Source organism: Gymnogyps californianus, chromosome 8 (assembly GCF_018139145.2).
Source record: "Gymnogyps californianus isolate 813 chromosome 8, ASM1813914v2, whole genome shotgun sequence".
NCBI classification, from domain to species: Eukaryota; Metazoa; Chordata; class Aves; order Accipitriformes; family Cathartidae; genus Gymnogyps; species Gymnogyps californianus.
Window position 1 is genome coordinate 36,837,778 of NC_059478.1, and position 17,568 is coordinate 36,855,345.

Genomic DNA, 17,568 nt, shown 5'->3' on the forward strand with positions numbered 1-17,568 from the left:
CTGTTGCTTTACTCTCCTGAAATGTCCCGAGAACACCAGCAGTATTTGGTTTGAGGGAACTCTGCGGGCAAGGTTTGTAATCGTGGAAAAAGCGTGCCAGTAACCTACGGCCGCCCTCCGCTGAAAGAAATTTTCTAGTTTTCCGGGGAGCTGTGGGCAGCCAGCTCCCAGCACCCTCCGTCCACGGCGCGACCGAAGACACCGATGTTAATCGGCAACATCCGTGGTCTTTCAGGCTTGATTTCAGAACCGGAGTAAGGCTACGGCCTGTGGGCAGCTCAGATGCTCCTTTTTTAGCTTAATGAGAAAGGTTTTATCATGGGATCTCGGAGGCGCGAGCAAGAGTAGAAGCAGCAAGGCAGATTTGGGAGTTGTGAGCCTACGCTACAGGAATACGCTCGGGCTTTGGGTTTCGGCAGTGTGGAAAGACCTTTCCCGTTCACACGTACTCTCGCTTTCCGTCGCGTTTGTCTTCTTTGCTAATACAGAGATGTAACTCGAATCTTTGTTTAGACTGGGGCGGCGGGGGGAAGCTGTGGCAAACGATGAAGACAAACGGGGCGGGGGGGGATCCTCTGGGTTTTTTTTCGTTGCTGTTTTTTGTGGTGGTGGTTTTGGTTCCCCCCGCCCCCCCCCCCCCCCCGCACAAAACCCGGCGCGGGCTCGCTGGCGGAGATAAGGACCCCGCCATGCGCGGAAGGCGGGTTTTGCGCAGGAGGTGAGGCCAGCGAGGCAGGTCCCCGCGCGGCGGGGCCCACCCACTCGAAAACAAAACTTTTTTCCTGCAGGCGCTGAGAGCAGAGACCTGGCGCGGGGTGCCCGCAGCAGCCTCGCCGCGCCTCGCCGCCCGCAGCCCGGCTGGTATGCGGTAGGGCAGTGCCATGTATTGGAAGAGCGACCCGATGTTCGTCTGCAGGCTGGAGGACAAGGACCTTCCCGCGCTCGGCGGCCCCTCGGAGAAGGTGCGCGGGGCGGCGAGCGAGCGCACCGGCGGCGGGCAGCGGGGGCGGGCGGGGGGGGTGCCCGTGCCCGGTGCGGGGGCGGCGGCCGCTCCTGTCGCTTTGCGGTTCCGCCGCTCCCGCTGGCGTCCGGCGGCCCCGGGCGCGGCCCTTCCGCTGGGCCCCGCGCAGCAACCCCGGCTCCCGGCGGGGCCCCCGCAGGTGCCGGCAGACCGGGCCGGCGCGGAGCTCCCCGCCTCTCACCGGGCCGGGCTGGCGGCGGCTGACCGCCGTCTCCCGTGCGCTTCCCCCGCAGGCGAGCCCCGCAGCGGCCGACGAGGACTCCTGCTCTTCCTCCGCCGCCCTGTCGCCCTCCTCCTCGCCGCGGTCCATGGCCTCGGGCTCCGGCTGCGCCCCCAGCAAGTGCGTGTGCAGCAGCTGCGGCCTGGAGATCGTGGACAAGTACCTGCTGAAGGTAGGAGCGGGGGGCGCGGGGGGCGGCCGCCTGGCCTCGGGCGGCGGCGGCGTCCCCCCACCGACGTGGCTGGGCGTGCGGCGGGACTGGCCGAGGCCGCGGGGCCCGGCCCGCTCGCACGGCGCCGTCTGCCCCGGTGCCGCGGCTGGCGCCCGGGGGAGGAGAGCCTGCCGGGACGGCTGGGGCCGTCGGAGGCGGCTGGCGAGGCTCAGGGAGCCGGGCTCGGCGGGCAGCGCGGCGAGCGGGCAGCGGGCGCCGGGGCACCTCGCCCGCTCCCGGCACGGCTCTCCCGAACCGCTTTCCCGCGCCGCTGTCGCCGGAGCTGTCGGCATCTGTGCCGTCGTGGTGGCTTACCCCGCTTTCCGCCCCGAACGGCGTGCCCCTCGGCTTGCGAGCGGAGTTACTGCGGAAACGGGAGCATGTGAAAGTGTGGAGTTAGTTGCGCGCTTGTCTGTGCGATTCGGGCCTGGGAGGAAAACGGAGTCGCCGCTTGTGTTTTGGGTAACGCTTTTCTGCACTGGGATTCTGTTTTCTTGACGTGCTGTAGGGGAGAGCGGGGAAGAAAAGTAATGGCTCAGGACACGAATAGCTTCCTTGCCGCGCTTTACGCTCCTGGTTAAGCGGTGGCGGTGTGACCCGTTTGTTATTAGCTGAAATAAATCTTGTAGCGTGATGTCGTGAATCTCAAAGCAAAAAGTGCCTCTTGAGAAACGTGGAAATAAGTTATTCCTGTAAAAGGTGGCCTAGTAATGTCTGTGAAGGAAACGAGCTGTGTGAGTGCAGAGTAGTTTTGCTAGCCTTAGCATTCAGGACTGAGTAAGATCACTTAAAACCAAACAAAACTATGTGACTTTAAACATAAAGTGTTAATGTGGCTGGGAGGAGGGCTATTTTCCTTCTGTATTACAGCCACTAAAATTATCCTGGATCAGACTTTTGCCCTCTCTCCTTTCAAAAGTGAGACTGGACAACCATGCTAGAAGTCACTTGATTCCATTAGGTGCAGCCTTAAAGCTATTGTCTACCCTGCAAAGTGAAAGTCGGTAACACCGCTGAAGACATCTCAGTGTTGTTATTAGATCATTTGCTTAGATCTCAGTTGGGGTGAGGAGGTCAAAGGAACGTGTATGCTGGGTTAGTGTTCATTTAAAATAGGGTAGGTGCAGGTGTGGGGGAGCTGCTTATATACCTTTTGTTCTAGTCAATCCCAGCCATCTTTGCAACAGGCTGGGCTTGCACATGAATAGTGCAGTAGGACTGGGAGCAGAGCTAACTTGAACTTGGTTCCAGTCCCATTAACTCCCGTGACATTCTGGTAGCGCATTTACTGATCCTTGCGGTCTCCTGCCTGAACTGGGATAACGTGGCTTGGAGCAAAAGACCTCTAAATGATTTAGCTTTAAGTTTAAATTAGCTGTTACTGCTTCCTGCATAGGCAGAGAGAGAAAGGAATCTGTGCTGGTAAACGGGTATCTTGCTGATCATCAGCAGTATGTCTTCCAACTTCAGCCCTGTAAATTAGCAAGCAAGAACGGAGACGGGAGACATGAAATGGGACAACTATCAAAGCGACGGGATGTCCTGTTCTGTGGAAGAGCGTTAGCCTCCGAGGAGAACGGGCAGCGAGATGAGCTTTGCGTGGCTGGGATGTCAGCTCGCGCCTTGCAGTGCCGTGCACCAGTGGCCGGGCTGGGTGCAGGCTCCTCTCGCCTGCGCCGGGGCTCCTGCTCCTGGGGTGGGCCCCCGTGGAGGTCGCCTGGGGAGCCTTCGCACGGGGGGACTGCTGAGCAGGCTTGGTCTGGCCCAGGTGCTGCTGCCCTGCGTCTGCCTGCAGTGCAGCCGTTTTAGGAAATACTTGGGAGGATCGATTTGGTGACAGCTGTTATCAACAGTTTCACATTATATTGCGTTGTAAATTTGTCAGTGTATGGGAAGATGGCTGCCAACCAGGATAATAGTTGGGAGGGCGTTGGGCAACTGCAAACTGTAAAGTTATAACCTGAAGAATGACTGAAACGGGTGATTCCAGCATGAGTGTTGGAGTCAATACCTCACTTTCTCTGTGGTTTGTCTGGCAGCGTTCTGATGAAAGGCACATCCTGGATTATCTCAAATCTGCTGCTTTGCCATAGGCAATATATGGGCTGTTTGGTATGAGATGAGAAATTGGCTCAGAAAATGAAGAAAAAAAAAAAAAAAGAAATCTAAACTTAGTCATTGTTTGGTTTACAGAATTCCTCCTATGCAGCATGGGATTATCCAGAGGGTTATTACTTAATTTTTATGGTCACTGGGAGTCCTGGGTTTTCAAATTATTGAAGTTATTTAGATGACGTGTGATGCACAATGTCTGCATGACAAAGAGTCCTCTTTATAGGAAAGAAGAAATGAAAATAATTGCACTCAATTTATTTGCCAAAAAATTATATGCGAGTTTTCAAAATCGCTGATTTCTGCTGCTTTCCATGACTATGTCTAGTTTCACTATGGATATTACATGTTAAAGAATTGTTGAATTTGCTATTAAAACAACTGCTGAAATTTTGAAACTCACACTCTGTTCGCTAACTTTGCTTTAACAGAAACCTGGCTGATGAAGATGTGATTCATGGTGTGTTTCTATTTGACAGACTTTTTTTTTTTCCCCTTTCAATACTCGCATTTTTAAATTTCAAATCAGTTTGCAAAGTTTGTTCTTTGTTAGGCAGGACTTTTTACAGACTGGGAAATAAAAGTATGTAAGTTAGCTGCCTTCCCAAGGTCATGTGAGGCCAAAACTTGCTCTGTTACTCTAATGCTATGAGAACAGAACCGGGCACAAAATATCTACGTGGAACTTGAATCTCTTGCTTCCCCTTCTGGTGCTTTTAATTACAAAACCATGAAAGCTTATTCTGAAGACCTCCATCAAATTAATTAACCCTTAATATGCATGTAGTTCTACAGGAAAAATGTTTTGCCTTGAAGATAAATTTTCCGTGAATCATGGTACGTGTAATTTTTGGCCTTGTCTGTCTGGATGGAAAAAACAATTTTTGTAAATATGAACTGTAATATTGGTAGCACAAACATTGAGGGGTATTTTTCTTTTGTGTTTTTGCAGGTAAACGACCTCTGCTGGCATGTGCGCTGTCTCTCATGCAGTGTTTGCAGAACGTCTCTAGGAAGGCATACCAGCTGTTACATCAAAGATAAAGATATCTTCTGCAAACTTGATTATTTCAGGTATATCATACAGGAATATCATTTTATTAGCTAACATGTTACACTTGCTTGTTACTTTTCGCTTAAGCTGCAACTAAAATGCACATTTAGGCTCTTTGGTTTTTATTTGCTAGGTTTATTTTCAGTAGTTAAACTCTGACATCTCTTGCAGAGGGACTTGGGAAACCCCAAGTCTGTCTAACGTGACTGCCTACTGAGTCTTGCCCTCTGGCGCTCCGTTGTTATGCATAGCTACTGCATTTATACAGTAACTTCTGTACGCACGGGGGGGGGGGGGGGGGGGGGGGGGGGGGAGGTAAGTCAGAGTCCCTGCCACAGTAAGGTTGTAAAGCTATCGTATGTGCAAAGAATCATCCTTAGGTAATGCAGATTGAGAATACAAGGTAGAGTTGAGATGGTATTCTGTTTGGACTAGCACTCCTCTGGTGTCAGACTTAGGGTATCACATGGAACTACAAAACCAACCCAGAATAAATCCTGTGATCTTGAAAAGAAGCTTTCAGCAGTTATACCTTTCTCCGATCAATTTGATTTAGAACATGAAGCATTCTTCAAGGTTAAGGTCTAACCCTGTAAGGAAGAATATTACTTATTTGTGTTGGCATGGAAAGTACTCATGACACAAAATCTTCAGTCCAGAAAGTAGCAAAAATTTTTGCTGTTAATTTTGGTGTGATTGCTAGTACTTCCCCAGACCAAACTATGGGATTCTCACCTGCATAGTGAACGGATTATGTTCAGCTAGTCAGTTTTGACACTGAAAGAGAGGGAGGAGGCAGGCTGTATACTGTGAACTTCTGGAAAAACAAAGTTTTGTGGGACTTCAAAAAAAGAACTTACGAGTCCGCAAAGATTTTCAGGACAAATTCTTATCTAAATAATCAACGTATCTTGGTGGCTAGTTTCCTCTTCAAAGAGAAACAGTCTACCGTAGTAATGTAAATACTTGCAGATATTTGAATTTCTTTTAAAATCATAATGTGATGGTAATTAAGGAAATAACTATGAAGATACAGGTTTTCCCCCTTCTGCTGAAGGGCACTGAATGATTAGTGAAGGATGATGTAGCTAAATGTAATAATTCAGACTACCACTAGAGTAATGTGAAATATATTTGAATAATTGGGAGAATTTTGAACAGTCAGCTGTTTCCATCTCCCACTCACAGCTTCTTAAAGTGTAATTATCTTTACAGAAGGGAAGAGGAAGAGCTGTGAATGCATGTAGCAGTTAAGATGTTTCAATTTTACTCTTTGCCTTATGAGAATACTGACTTCTGTAGTTCAGTAGCGGTCTTGCCTTGAGCTATCAGATACAAACTTGCTGATGTTTTTGCGATAAAAACACAATTATGCTGTCCCCTCATCCCTTGTGGTCAGCTGTGGGTCTCAGCTGCGCTGCCACATCCCAGTCGCCTCTGACCCTCCCGGAGTCACCCTTCTGCCCGAGACGGTTAGTGTCTGTGCCATCACCCTCCTGTTGCCTTTGTTTTTGCAGGCGGTATGGCACCCGCTGCTCCCGCTGCGGGAGGCACATTCATTCTACTGACTGGGTCCGAAGGGCTAAAGGAAACGTGTACCACTTGGCATGTTTTGCATGCTTCTCCTGCAAAAGACAGCTTTCTACTGGAGAGGAGTTTGCTTTGGTTGAAGAGAAAGTCCTTTGTAGAGTACATTACGACTGCATGTTGGACAATCTGAAAAGAGAAGTTGAAAATGGTAACATACGGCTTTTGTTAAGAACTATGTTTGCGGTTTAGTTTTAATTAAATTGTTGGGTTTTACTTCATCTTCCTTATTAAGAGGTAATTACCTAGCTTTACTAAGGCTGGAAGCACAGGTTCTTGAATTAAAATAATGTGCAAATTATTTGATGTTTTAGGTTTTTTTTAAGTTTCTATAACTTGTTTTCTATCCTAAGGAAAAGAAAGCAAGAGCATATCTGGTTGATAAAACACCATGCTGGATCTATTCCTTCCCTCACTTGCAAGGGAGTCATTTGGGGTGTAATGGGTAATGGTGCCAGGTCAATTTATCTTTGAACAGAATATGGCTTTTTTAAAGTTGAAATTCAGCTGGCCAAGTACTGTTGGTTATTGTTGGAGGGCAGTCTGACTTACGAATAACATCATTTTGAATGTTTAGCAGATGGTGTTGTTTTCTTTTTAATATTTCAGGTAATGGGATTAGTGTGGAAGGAGCATTACTAACAGAACAAGATGTTAATCATCCAAAACCAGCAAAAAGAGCTCGGACCAGCTTCACAGCAGATCAACTCCAGGTAAGAGGCAGTGCTACAAACTTGCATAGTTCAGGTTTATGCAGGACATAGGTGCTGAACCGATAGGAAATCGGATGCATATGGGGTGAAAGAAAAAGCTTGCATGCTTTAAACTATTTCATAAACTATCAAGACACAGCATGTTTCTGGAATTGTTTGTTAGCTTCAGCAGTTTAATATGAAATAGTTACTCTTCAAGCTTTTTATTTCCCTGGGGGCAGCCAGTAATTCTGCAGAGTGGAAACAAAAAGGTGGTTCTATTTTGATTGCTCGATGAAATCTATTTAATCAGGCATTTACATCGCTACACATAATAAAGACAAAATATTTTTAGAATTATGTCATGTGAAGAGTTGTACTAAAGATGGGTACTGTATATGACTTCAAGACATTAAGAGGATGGAAGTTTGAATTTTGTTGTAATGCACAATAAGGGCTGCAAAGGATTGTGTTCTCAAAACAGGTAAGTATTGTGGGTTCCTGTTTATATTCACGTGAACACAGCGTTGACTCCAATCAATGACTGTTTCTTGTTTTGCTTTGCATTATAGAGAAGATGGGGAATAGTTGCGCATTTATTTCTTGACTGCCCTTTTTTCTCCTAAGATGGTTCTCCTCAATACTTGCTTTTTAAATCACATGTTGCAGTCTTGGCTATACTTCTGTACACCAGGAATGGAGACTGTCCACAGGGACTCATCTTTGCTTTCCTTCCTTCTCCTCTTCTCCCAGTCCTTCCAAAATGCTTCATGTGCTGATTTCCTCCAAGTGTCTTTGAGCTTCGCCTGTTAAAAATAGACTGAAGTCATTATAGTCTTGGTGTCATATTTCAAGACCTAGCTTCAGTATTTAATGCTGCACATTTTAGGGCAGAAACCCCACTTTTTTCATAGAGCTGGGTGGAGTGAAACACAGGGAAAGTGCATTTGAAGTACTTGGCAGCAATTCTTGTACTGTCCAATTTGTTCCTGAACACGCGTTACTGAAGTATGTTTTTCCAATATCCCTTTATACTAGCTCAGCCACTAGTTCTCTTCCTTTCCAAGGTCAGGACTAAGGGAAGTGGGAGCTAGGAAGTCTGGACGTACCAAATGGAAACCCCTCCTGCAGGGTGAAGCCCCCCCTGAAGGGGGAGGGAGGGGGGTTGCCTGCATCTGCTCTGCTTTCAAGGCTTCTTGTCTTGTTGCTACCTTGGCAAGAGTTAGCTCTGGACTGCCTTAAATACGAGTTATTTCACCCTCTGGGTCACCACTTCACTTAAATTAGCTTTCTAGGGGAAAAACACCATGACTAGGGCCAGCTCCCCATGAAAGGTGTAGTGGTGAAACCTCATTTGGAGGTTTCAACCTGTAGTGGGAAGGAAGCCGCGGCTTTCTACCTAATCCTAGCTATGCATCCCTGCTTTCAGTTTATAATGTGTCTTTGAATTTCTGGTCACACATGGCCACTACACCATTTGTTTTCTACTGTCTCAGTCTGAGTTCTGTTTCATTGGCCTGTCCTCTTGTTCGTGGTGAAAGCAGCTGAGAAAAACTAAAGTTGAGGTGTAATAACGCATGTGAGGCATTTAAGCAGCGCTATGTAACATGGCATGTGGTTGTTCAAAGCTTGGTTTGCTATTTCAGCCGTCACTGGAGACAGAATGTGTTGTTAATACAAAACAATTAGCAATAATCTGACGAGGGCACAGGGCAAGGGCTGTGGACATCAAGCTCGAACTTCTGCGAAAGGGAACTTTCTTTTCCAGCAGTAGCTGAACGGGAGATAGGCCCAGCCATCAGGGTAGGAACTGTATTCGGGGCTTCTTCCCGTTTGCTGTCATTGAAACTTCCATGTTCCCCTCTTCTCCTGTTTTAAATAGACTGTAATCTACTTCAGCAGGTGTTTGAGATCTTAGGGCCTCTTGTTATTTAATGACACTTGGTATCTGCTCAGTGTATCTGTCTCTGTACCTGTCCTTGATGCTGGTATAAGACTTTACTTCCAGCAAGAGAAGCATCAGAGGGATAAGTGACTGTCAGAATGGCAGCATGTAGTAACACACCTTGTGAAGTACTTGTACAAAAGGATGTCTGAGCTTTTTGATGTCTTTGTATGAAACAGTAGGAAAGTAAATAGTTTCAGCATTTCTCGATGTGGAGAGTAGTCCGAATCTTCAAAGATGAAGCCAGGCAAAATCTGCAGACCACCAAGGGTCAAAATCCAGAAATGAGAAACTACAGTTTACTAAGTTGCCGAAGATACCCTGCAGAAATCCGTGAAGCTTTATTTCCTTATAAACTCTTACAGGGTCTAAAACTGTTCAGGATGCAGGCCAAGTTGGCATCTACTTCCTCAAAAAAATGTAATTCATATCCTAATGACAAGTGTTTGCTTCAATTTTCTGTAAAAAGATGAGTGTAACCGAACAATTACATAGTGTACATCAGCCAAGGTGGAGCCTCTGTTCCTCAGGTTGGTTAAAGGTAAATGGGGCACAAAGTGCTTCCCAGTTGCCTGCATCCTCCATGCAGCTGAGAAGAGGGTTAAGTTGCTTCATATAATACAAGATGCAGATAGTGACTGACAAGTTCAGAGAGGTGGATCAAAGTTCATTCCTTCCTTATGCTGTGTGCTGCGGTCTGCTGTAGATGTTTTCTTTCGCAAGGATGTTTGAATTGCTTTGCAGTGAATTTTCTCCCCCAGTCCTTTTAATGCAATCGTAACAGAGCACCTCCTCCATTTTTTACTACTACCAAGCAGAATTCATTTCTTTCATTTCTGGTAAATGTCTCAGCTCAGTTAAGCATAATAAGGGGCTTGTATTTTGGCTTTGGGGGATTTCCGCCCCCCCCCCCCCCCCCCCCCCCCCAATGTATTGGGGACCGTCTGGGGACTAGTGATTACAACAGCTTCCTAAAAACAGGCAAGGAGTAGGATCACATTCTGAGAGGAGTCTCTAATGCTGCTCTCAGGACTGCACGCAAAAAACTGCAATCTCTTATCTTGCCTTTTCAGGTTATGCAAGCACAGTTTGCTCAGGACAACAATCCAGATGCACAAACGCTTCAGAAACTGGCAGAAAGAACAGGCTTGAGCAGGCGTGTTATACAGGTAACTGTGCTAAGTTTCTGGACTAACAGTCTGATGCTCATCCATTGGAAATGCTTAACGACAATTTTCTCCATGGAGTTATTCTGAGATGGAAAAAGATCTAATCTGGCAGTTTTAACATAACTTCAGACAACATCCTTAGTCAGGAATAGGTCTAGAACAAACATGTTAATTTGGAAAACTTGCTGTATTCATCTTGCACTTTGTGTGGAGGATTAATAATCTTCCAGCAAGAAACTTCTCAGCCTACGTAGTATAGAAATTGGCACTAAGCTGTTCTAAATACAAATTTCTGACTTTATGTTCTTAAGACCTGGACTCTTTTTCAAAATGGCTTGTGGTATGACGCATTAGGAGTAAGTGAGTATCTGGTGATCTGTTCTAGAGTTAAAATATATACCCATGCCATCTAAAACTGAAAGACAAACTTCAAATCTTTGCTTGAAGATGCCTCTCAGCAAACATTATGTGCATGCTCTTTTTACACATAAATATGAATTTTAATATAATATAAATTATATATTTATATGTTTATATAAATAAAAATAGGTTTGCAGTTTCCTTGGCTCATTCTAGCCTGGAAGATTGACAGAGTGTTTCTATAGAAATGAGGTATCTGGCAGCTGTGATCAAGCCTTTAAAAAAAAAAAGGGAAGCTTGCACACTTTTCAATGTGAAAAGGAAAGTGGGTATCCTGTGAAAAACCTGCTTCACTGTCAGTAGTGTTCAGGCACGGAGAGGGCTGTGTCCCGTTATGTGCCCAGGGACAGCAGTCTAAGCAGCGGTGCGGGGCTGGGGATGCTGTTGCAGCCTGGCAGGACGCCTGCCCCGGGAGCTGTGCAGCCCCTCGCCGTGCCTGTCCTTTGTGGGCTGCTGGTCACTGCAGAAGCTTTCCTGACTTGACCGTGCTTGTTTGAAGCACCGTGTAGGCTTAGAATGGGTATTTCTTCATTTGGACTGTCAGTGTTATGTTAAAGGCCCAGTTAACTAACGGAATTCAGCTGAAGTTAGAACTCTGAGGTTTTTGTTATGCTGATGTTGAAACAGAATGCAATCTATCAACATGATGTAAATTTTTCCCCCTTTTCAGGTGTGGTTTCAAAATTGCAGAGCACGCCATAAGAAACATGTTAGTCCTAACCATTCATCTACTGCTCCTGTCACAGCAGTTCAGCCCTCCAGGCTGTCTCCGCCCATGTTAGAAGAAATGGCATACTCTGCATACGTACCCCAGGATGGGACTATGTTAACTGCTCTACACAGCTATATGGATGGTAGGTATAGCAACTTTGCATATCCAAGTAAAATCATTATTGATTGTAGCAAGAACAGTTTACCAAGTACCAATTAAAGAAACTTAATGGATTTTTAATTTCTAGTATTCTTTATAGAATATCTTAATACTGTACTCTCTATCTACACCTCATTAAGAAGTGTGCCTCTTTAAGCAGTAGCCCTTCGCTGTAAGAGCATAGCTGAAGATCTGGGTATGAAGACCAATTTTTGTGCTTCCTCCAAACTATGAATACTAGTAATAAGAAATCAAACACTCTTTTAAACATCCATGCCACGTTTTTTAGTAATATGTAATTTTAATGAAAACTGTTTACCACTCGCTCCCTGGCTCTTACGCCAAGGATTGTAGGTATACTCAATCCAGCAACTTCACTGAAAACTTCAGCTTCCCTCACAGTGACACATGGTGAGGGGAGCCTGGTGGTCAAAAGTATGTTTCAGTCATCGTGTGTCGTATGACCCAGCAAGTCAACAACTTTGGCTCATATTTGTGATAAGGAGAGACCATGAAGGTTTTGGGAGGACTAGACTCTGAGCCGCATGTGTGGCCTGAGCTTTTCTCCAAAGCAGTGGTGTAAGGTGGGCTGTGGGCGGGAGGAGTGTGAATGCTGGGCTAGGGAAAACAGAGCATGCTGCGGTGGCTGGGACCAGTGAACTGTTATTACCCAATGGGATTTACTAGCTTACAATCTTTTTCTACCTCTGATGAAGTTGACCAGTAAATATTTCTGTTTTTGTAGCTCATTCACCTACAGCTCTTGGACTCCAGCCTTTGCTACCCCATTCAATGACACAACTGCCACTAAGTCACACCTAATTCCTTTCTGTCAGGGATATAAGCTATTAAGGATGTAACCTTAAGTCATTTATTGTGTATTAAAAATATCATTGGAAAGATATTAATGTTAACTTTTTATTTAACATCTAAAGCATTTTCAAGATCATTTTTGCTGCCCAGGTATGTAAGTATATTTAGCCTGCAAGACACTTTTATGGATTCTGCATAAATAACTATTGCATTGTTTACAAGCCTTATTAAACACCTTTTTGTATTGTCTGGAAGTAGTCCACTCTAGTTATGTGTGTGTTAATTTATTTGTCATCAAAAGAGCACTTTGCCTAAAAGAAAGGACTGACAATTGTGCAAAATGTTTACAATTCTTTGTGAAATTGTAGTTTATCATTAGTTTGTATCTGTAAGTTATTGCTAAAAGTATTACCTGTATTTGAGTTGTATACAGCCTATATGTTAAAGCTTATTTCTGTGAGTTTACAAAAATAAATTTTGGTTGCAAATATTTTCAAAATGAACTGAATAAAGTTTCTGCTGTAGCATGCCAAGCAAAAATGTTGCTGTGTTTATGGCTGACCTGTGGTCATTTGTCAAGTGCTTAACTTGAATCTTCAATTTTAAGAGAAGGTCCCTGGTATACTTAGGTACACTACACTGAACTCTTCCAGGAGCATTCCTATCTGTTTCAATTGATTTTTAAAATCCTTTAATGGGCTTAGGTGGGTCTTGAAATGCCCCAAATAGGTACTTCTTTAAGTATACACAAAACAGTGCTGCTCCTGAGGGTGCACACCTGCAGGGTGAGGGAAATGGTGGATGTATAGGATAGATTTTTTTTTTTAACTGTGATTTAAGTCAGCAGGTGGAGAACCTGAATTCGCATCTGCTTTAACATTTTGAATTTTCACTACTTCAGCTTCTGTTTTCTTCAGGGGTGTGATTTTTTTTTTTTTTTTTAAGCAGGACGGTAACTAATATGCAATACTTAAACAGAGTCTGCATTTTTAAAGTAAGATCTAGTTCAGTATTTTAACTGACCTGTATCAAACTGCATATGAACAGAGACTGGAATTCAGTGAAACGCACAAAAGTCTACTGTGTTTTAAACTGTTAATGTGCTAAGACTTAATTGCAAAGCATGTTTTGATATGCTGATTTGATGGACAAAGGCTAGTGCATGCTATCAATTCAACTGATTTTTGTCTTCACAGACTAGTTTCCTTCAAGGATTTAAGACGGGTAGATCCCATCTGCACACCTAAACTTTACTTGCATCAGAAGGAAATCGTACTTTTGAAGGTGTGTGTGTGTCCATGTCCTTTTTTCTCTCCCAAGTATGAGTTAGTGTCTCTACTCTGTAAAATTTCTTAACTGTCCTGGTCAAACTATTTCAACGTGGAAAAGGTAGTATTCTCCCTGCCACCATGGAAAGATGATGGCTTTTGAGAGCATAACTTTACTGGCAAGCTCTGAATTATTCAGGTTCCATAAATTAAATGTTGGCACTGTTTCAAGTGCTACTCACAGATGTCTGAGCTAATCTGAGTAGCAAAAGCATTCCATTTGCACTGACACAATGGTTTGTCTAGGCTAATACTGTCCTGCCACGTTTTTTTCACAGAACACTAAATACATGGGGCACTGTGGAACTTGACTGACTGTACATTTTATTCCAACATAACTTCTTAGTGAAATGCTCTGGGTGGAATATTGAATTCAGTATGTCGTTTTCAGTACCTAAGCTAGCTCCATATATCTGCATGACACAAAACTGCATGTGTATCAGTAGACAAACTGGTTTTTGTTCATTTGTTGGGTCTGATATGCAAGTAGGACAACCTTACTGCTGAAGTTTTACCAGTTAAATGCTAAATAATGCTAATTTAGATCTCAACATAACTTGACAATTTAAAATACTATTCAGTTGTCTTGTTTTAAAATGGACCTTGACTTGCATCAAGTCCCTTTAAAGAAAAGTAATTATTCACTCTAATTTGAAGGACTAAGCAGCTTCAGGTTGCCTGAAACAAAGTAAGTCTAAGCTTATTTATGAAACACCCCCTTCTGTTCAGTTCCAAAGTCAGTGCAGGATTAAAGTAAATGGGGAGCAATTTTCCCATTTCCCTATGAAAATAGGAAGCAGGAGAATTCACCTTTTGCTACTGTGAATGCTTGAGCAGCTATTTGTAAGTGTGGCTGGGAAAATGTAGAGTTGAAAATGGGAAGCTCCAGGAGAGGATCTGGGCTTCTGAGTCTTCCCTTTGAGAAAATCAGACCTGTGCCACTGGCTGACTTCAGCTGTCTGCAGCTGGTGTTAGGCTGTGTGGGGCTGCCAAAGCATATGAAAAACTGAGGACAGTTTTAGTCTGCTGTTCTCAGCTCAAGCTGTTGCTGTAGCCTGACTTGCAAGTTTGAATGCTTGTCTTCTGGTTGTGCACTGGCTTGCATTTGTGACTGCTGCTGAGCTCTTCCAACCCTGGAGCCATTCCTTACTCTTCTAAACAGCAAGAAGCAGTAACTTGGATATTGCTGTGCTGAGGAAATTCATGGGCTCTCTTTAAAGGAAGAGAATGCAGCTATAGCTACAGCAGGAACATGTATGCTGAGTCAGCGCCTTTTAGACTGCACAGGTTCCATTTAAAATTGAAATATTGCATGAAATTAGCGTATGAAATAAATTGGTCTTAACACCTTGCTTAAAAGTGACCTATCTTGAACAGAGAACAATATACAGCTCTGCCTAGTGCTCTATGTGGATGCTTTTGCAGAGATCTGGATTTGTAATATATTCCCTCTGATCCCAAAGTGTTTAGCCTATAAGGTAGGATGATCATATGCCACTTGCTAATAGTTTCAGTGGAGCATATCTTAAGAAATCCAAAATGGAACTAATGATGCAAAACATATTTTGCATCAAGAGGTTCTCAAAGGAAGAAATATCGCTAAAAAAGTTAAAGTTGTGTCTCAGAAGTACTGCGAGAAGACTATTGACTTCCACTCCTTTTGACCTTCCTTCCCTGACCTGTCTAACCAATGCAAGTTAGGGCTGGCTCACATATTATTGTGTGTCGGAACAAGTAACTACACTGCAAAATAAAACTTAAAATTTATTATATTCAATCTGATGTAGGAGGAAGGAGAAATACAGATGACAAATACCTTCCTAGTGCAAACTTCACAGAATCTCTAAAGGGTGTCTATTATTAGAAGTTGGTAGTATTTCAGTTTGCAAAGTAAAGAAACAGTCTATTGCTACAGCATCTTCAAGATCTTTTAGAAATATTTCAAACTCTGCAATTAAATGAAATACTGGAATCTAGATGTTTTGAAATTTTAGCTGTTCACTGGAAATATGGGTTTGTGCTCATATTAAAGATAAATCTGAAAAGTACTCGGGCATTTCCAGTCTGCTTTTTACCCCAAGGCACAATGAAATATCTTAGCTACCGCTAGTGGACATGTTTGACTAATCTGTTCTTAAATGTCTCCAATAGTAGAAATTTTTACAGACTTCACAGGAAATCTGGCACTTTCTTAGGGGGAAAAAAAAATTCCAATAAAAGAAAACTCCCAATCTTCTCCTCCCTGCCAAACAAATGTGATTCATTGAGTTTTTCATACCAAGTCATATTTTCTAAATGTCTAATTGTTTCTGTGCTGTTTTCTTTGTCCATCATCTTGAAGCATGAAACTCTGTTTTAGCCAAGCCCTTACTGATGCTCAGCAGGAGGATTAGGGCACATAAGTTGCTCATTGCTGTGTGTTCCAGGATGATGACTGCTTTTCTTCTAATAATACTGCCCTCCACATTCTGTTTGTGACTAGCTGTTATCTTGTCTCCTGTTTACCATTCTCCATAGATTACTGCAACCTAGGTAAGCAGCTTCTATTTTACCACGCTTCTTTCTTACGATTTCTCAGTTTTCAAAATGATTTTGAATTCCAGGTCTGAGCTCCCCAGTACTGCCTCTTTTGTGTTGTCAAAAATTCACTAAGAATCTCTTTCTTCTGTCACCCAGGTAATTAAATAAAATACTGACTAGAACCTGATACTTCGGTAATTCCATTTTTCAAACAGGAGAATGTATCGTGTGAACTGCTTACGACGACTTACTTTCCAATTTTTCTATCCTAGGTTATTTCCTATCATAGGTTATTTCCCTATCTTGCTTATGTCAGACTGTGACATGTACAACTTCTTGACCACCCACACAGCTGTTAGCCTTGCTAAAAGGAAGCTGAGCTGATTTGACAGTCTCATTGTTCGCGTTCTTGTTAGTGCTGGTGTGGTTAAGATTTTAAAATTCTCAAATAAAATAATTAGACTGAAATGAAGCTGCATTATTGGATTCCCTGGCTTTCCTCTGCCCATTTCCTGGGCTCTAGGCACTGTATCAATTCTCTCAAAAATAAGAGTTAATGGTTTAGAGGTTGCTATCTGGCTAAACTGTCCTAGGAGAAAGTGCTACCTGAAAACATTTAGTTTGAAATCATCTAGAGAGCTTGCTTTTGTTGGCCTTGGTACTAACTATACTAGTGACTTGTTCATAGATTTTTTTGTGTGTGTATGTGCATGTGTGTGTGGTGTTTTTTTGGTCAAAACTGATACAGGTGTGAAGGTCTAGTTTGGCCTTCTGGTATTCACAGGCTATAGTTTTGACTCCAAGTAACAGATCATCACTAGCCTTACTCTCAATTAGATTTATTAATAAACGTACACAATGCTGTTTTCTTTACCCTTGCTGACATTTGGTAATGCTGCCTGATTTTGTGAGTTGGCTTTTTGGCCAGAAGTTCATGTTGTTTTTTATATTTGCATTATAGAAACAATAACTACTTTCTGCATCCTTTCTATGATTACATCTGAAGAGTTGCTTAAAGTTTAGGCAAATTGATCTTAATATGCTTCCACTTTTCCTTTATTCATTCATTTTTTGTAAGTATAGATAACTGTTACGAATAGTTTTAATTTCTGAAGAAACTGATGATTCTTGTCTCCCCCCTCGCCATGAAATTTTACAGCTCAGCTCTGGATTTGTGGTATGCCTTCTTGAACCCCTATGTTTTCATCTTGCAATACACCACTCCTTAGGACATGCAAAGTTAGTGATGTTATAAGGATGGGTAGTCAAATAGATGTACAAGGAATAGTGTCTTCATAAAAGATGCTGTTTCCAGAAATATTTTGACACATGCATCTGTGCTTTTGTCTCCCTTTTTCTTTGTCTTTTTTTTTAAATTACACTGCACTTAAAATCATTACCGATTCAAAAGTCACAATAGTCTCCGACAGATAATATTGATTCTATCCTTAATTCAGAATGACAGCTGGTTTATGATGGAAGTATATATTATTAAAGTAGAAGTTGCAAGCCTTCTGCTTTTTGTACAAATACATGTGTAACCTGCTGTAACAGCTGAAGCAATCATCCCCATTCTCTGCTGTGCTTGTGACATGAATACCAAGC

General features: G+C 43.4%; 1 protein-coding gene across 1 annotated transcript; it reads left to right on the plus strand.

The window, feature by feature from the left end:
- The first annotated feature begins 338 nt into the window (after nt 1-338).
- On the plus strand, nt 339-12,647 carry LHX8 (LIM homeobox 8). The gene is made up of 9 exons (XM_050901104.1): nt 339-492; nt 789-962; nt 1,255-1,413; nt 4,517-4,638; nt 6,136-6,356; nt 6,815-6,918; nt 9,916-10,011; nt 11,102-11,285; nt 12,048-12,647. The coding sequence occupies exons 2-9, from the start codon at nt 882-884 to the stop codon at nt 12,122-12,124; spliced, it is 1,044 nt and encodes a 347-aa protein (XP_050757061.1). The 5' UTR covers nt 339-492; nt 789-881; the 3' UTR covers nt 12,125-12,647.
- Nucleotides 12,648-17,568: the final 4,921 nt, after the last annotated feature.

What these genes read in the sequence shown, in the direction of transcription:
- LHX8 (XM_050901104.1), top strand. Translation starts at nt 882, where the DNA reads ATGTATTGGAAGAGCGACCCGATGTTCGTCTGCAGGCTGGAGGACAAG. An exon ending in TGGACAAGTACCTGCTGAAG is followed by an intron (nt 1,414 to 4,516) that starts GTAGGAGCGGGG and finishes GTGTTTTTGCAG; the next exon opens with GTAAACGACCTCTGCTGGCA. An exon ending in GAAAAGAGAAGTTGAAAATG is followed by an intron (nt 6,357 to 6,814) that starts GTAACATACGGC and finishes TTAATATTTCAG; the next exon opens with GTAATGGGATTAGTGTGGAA.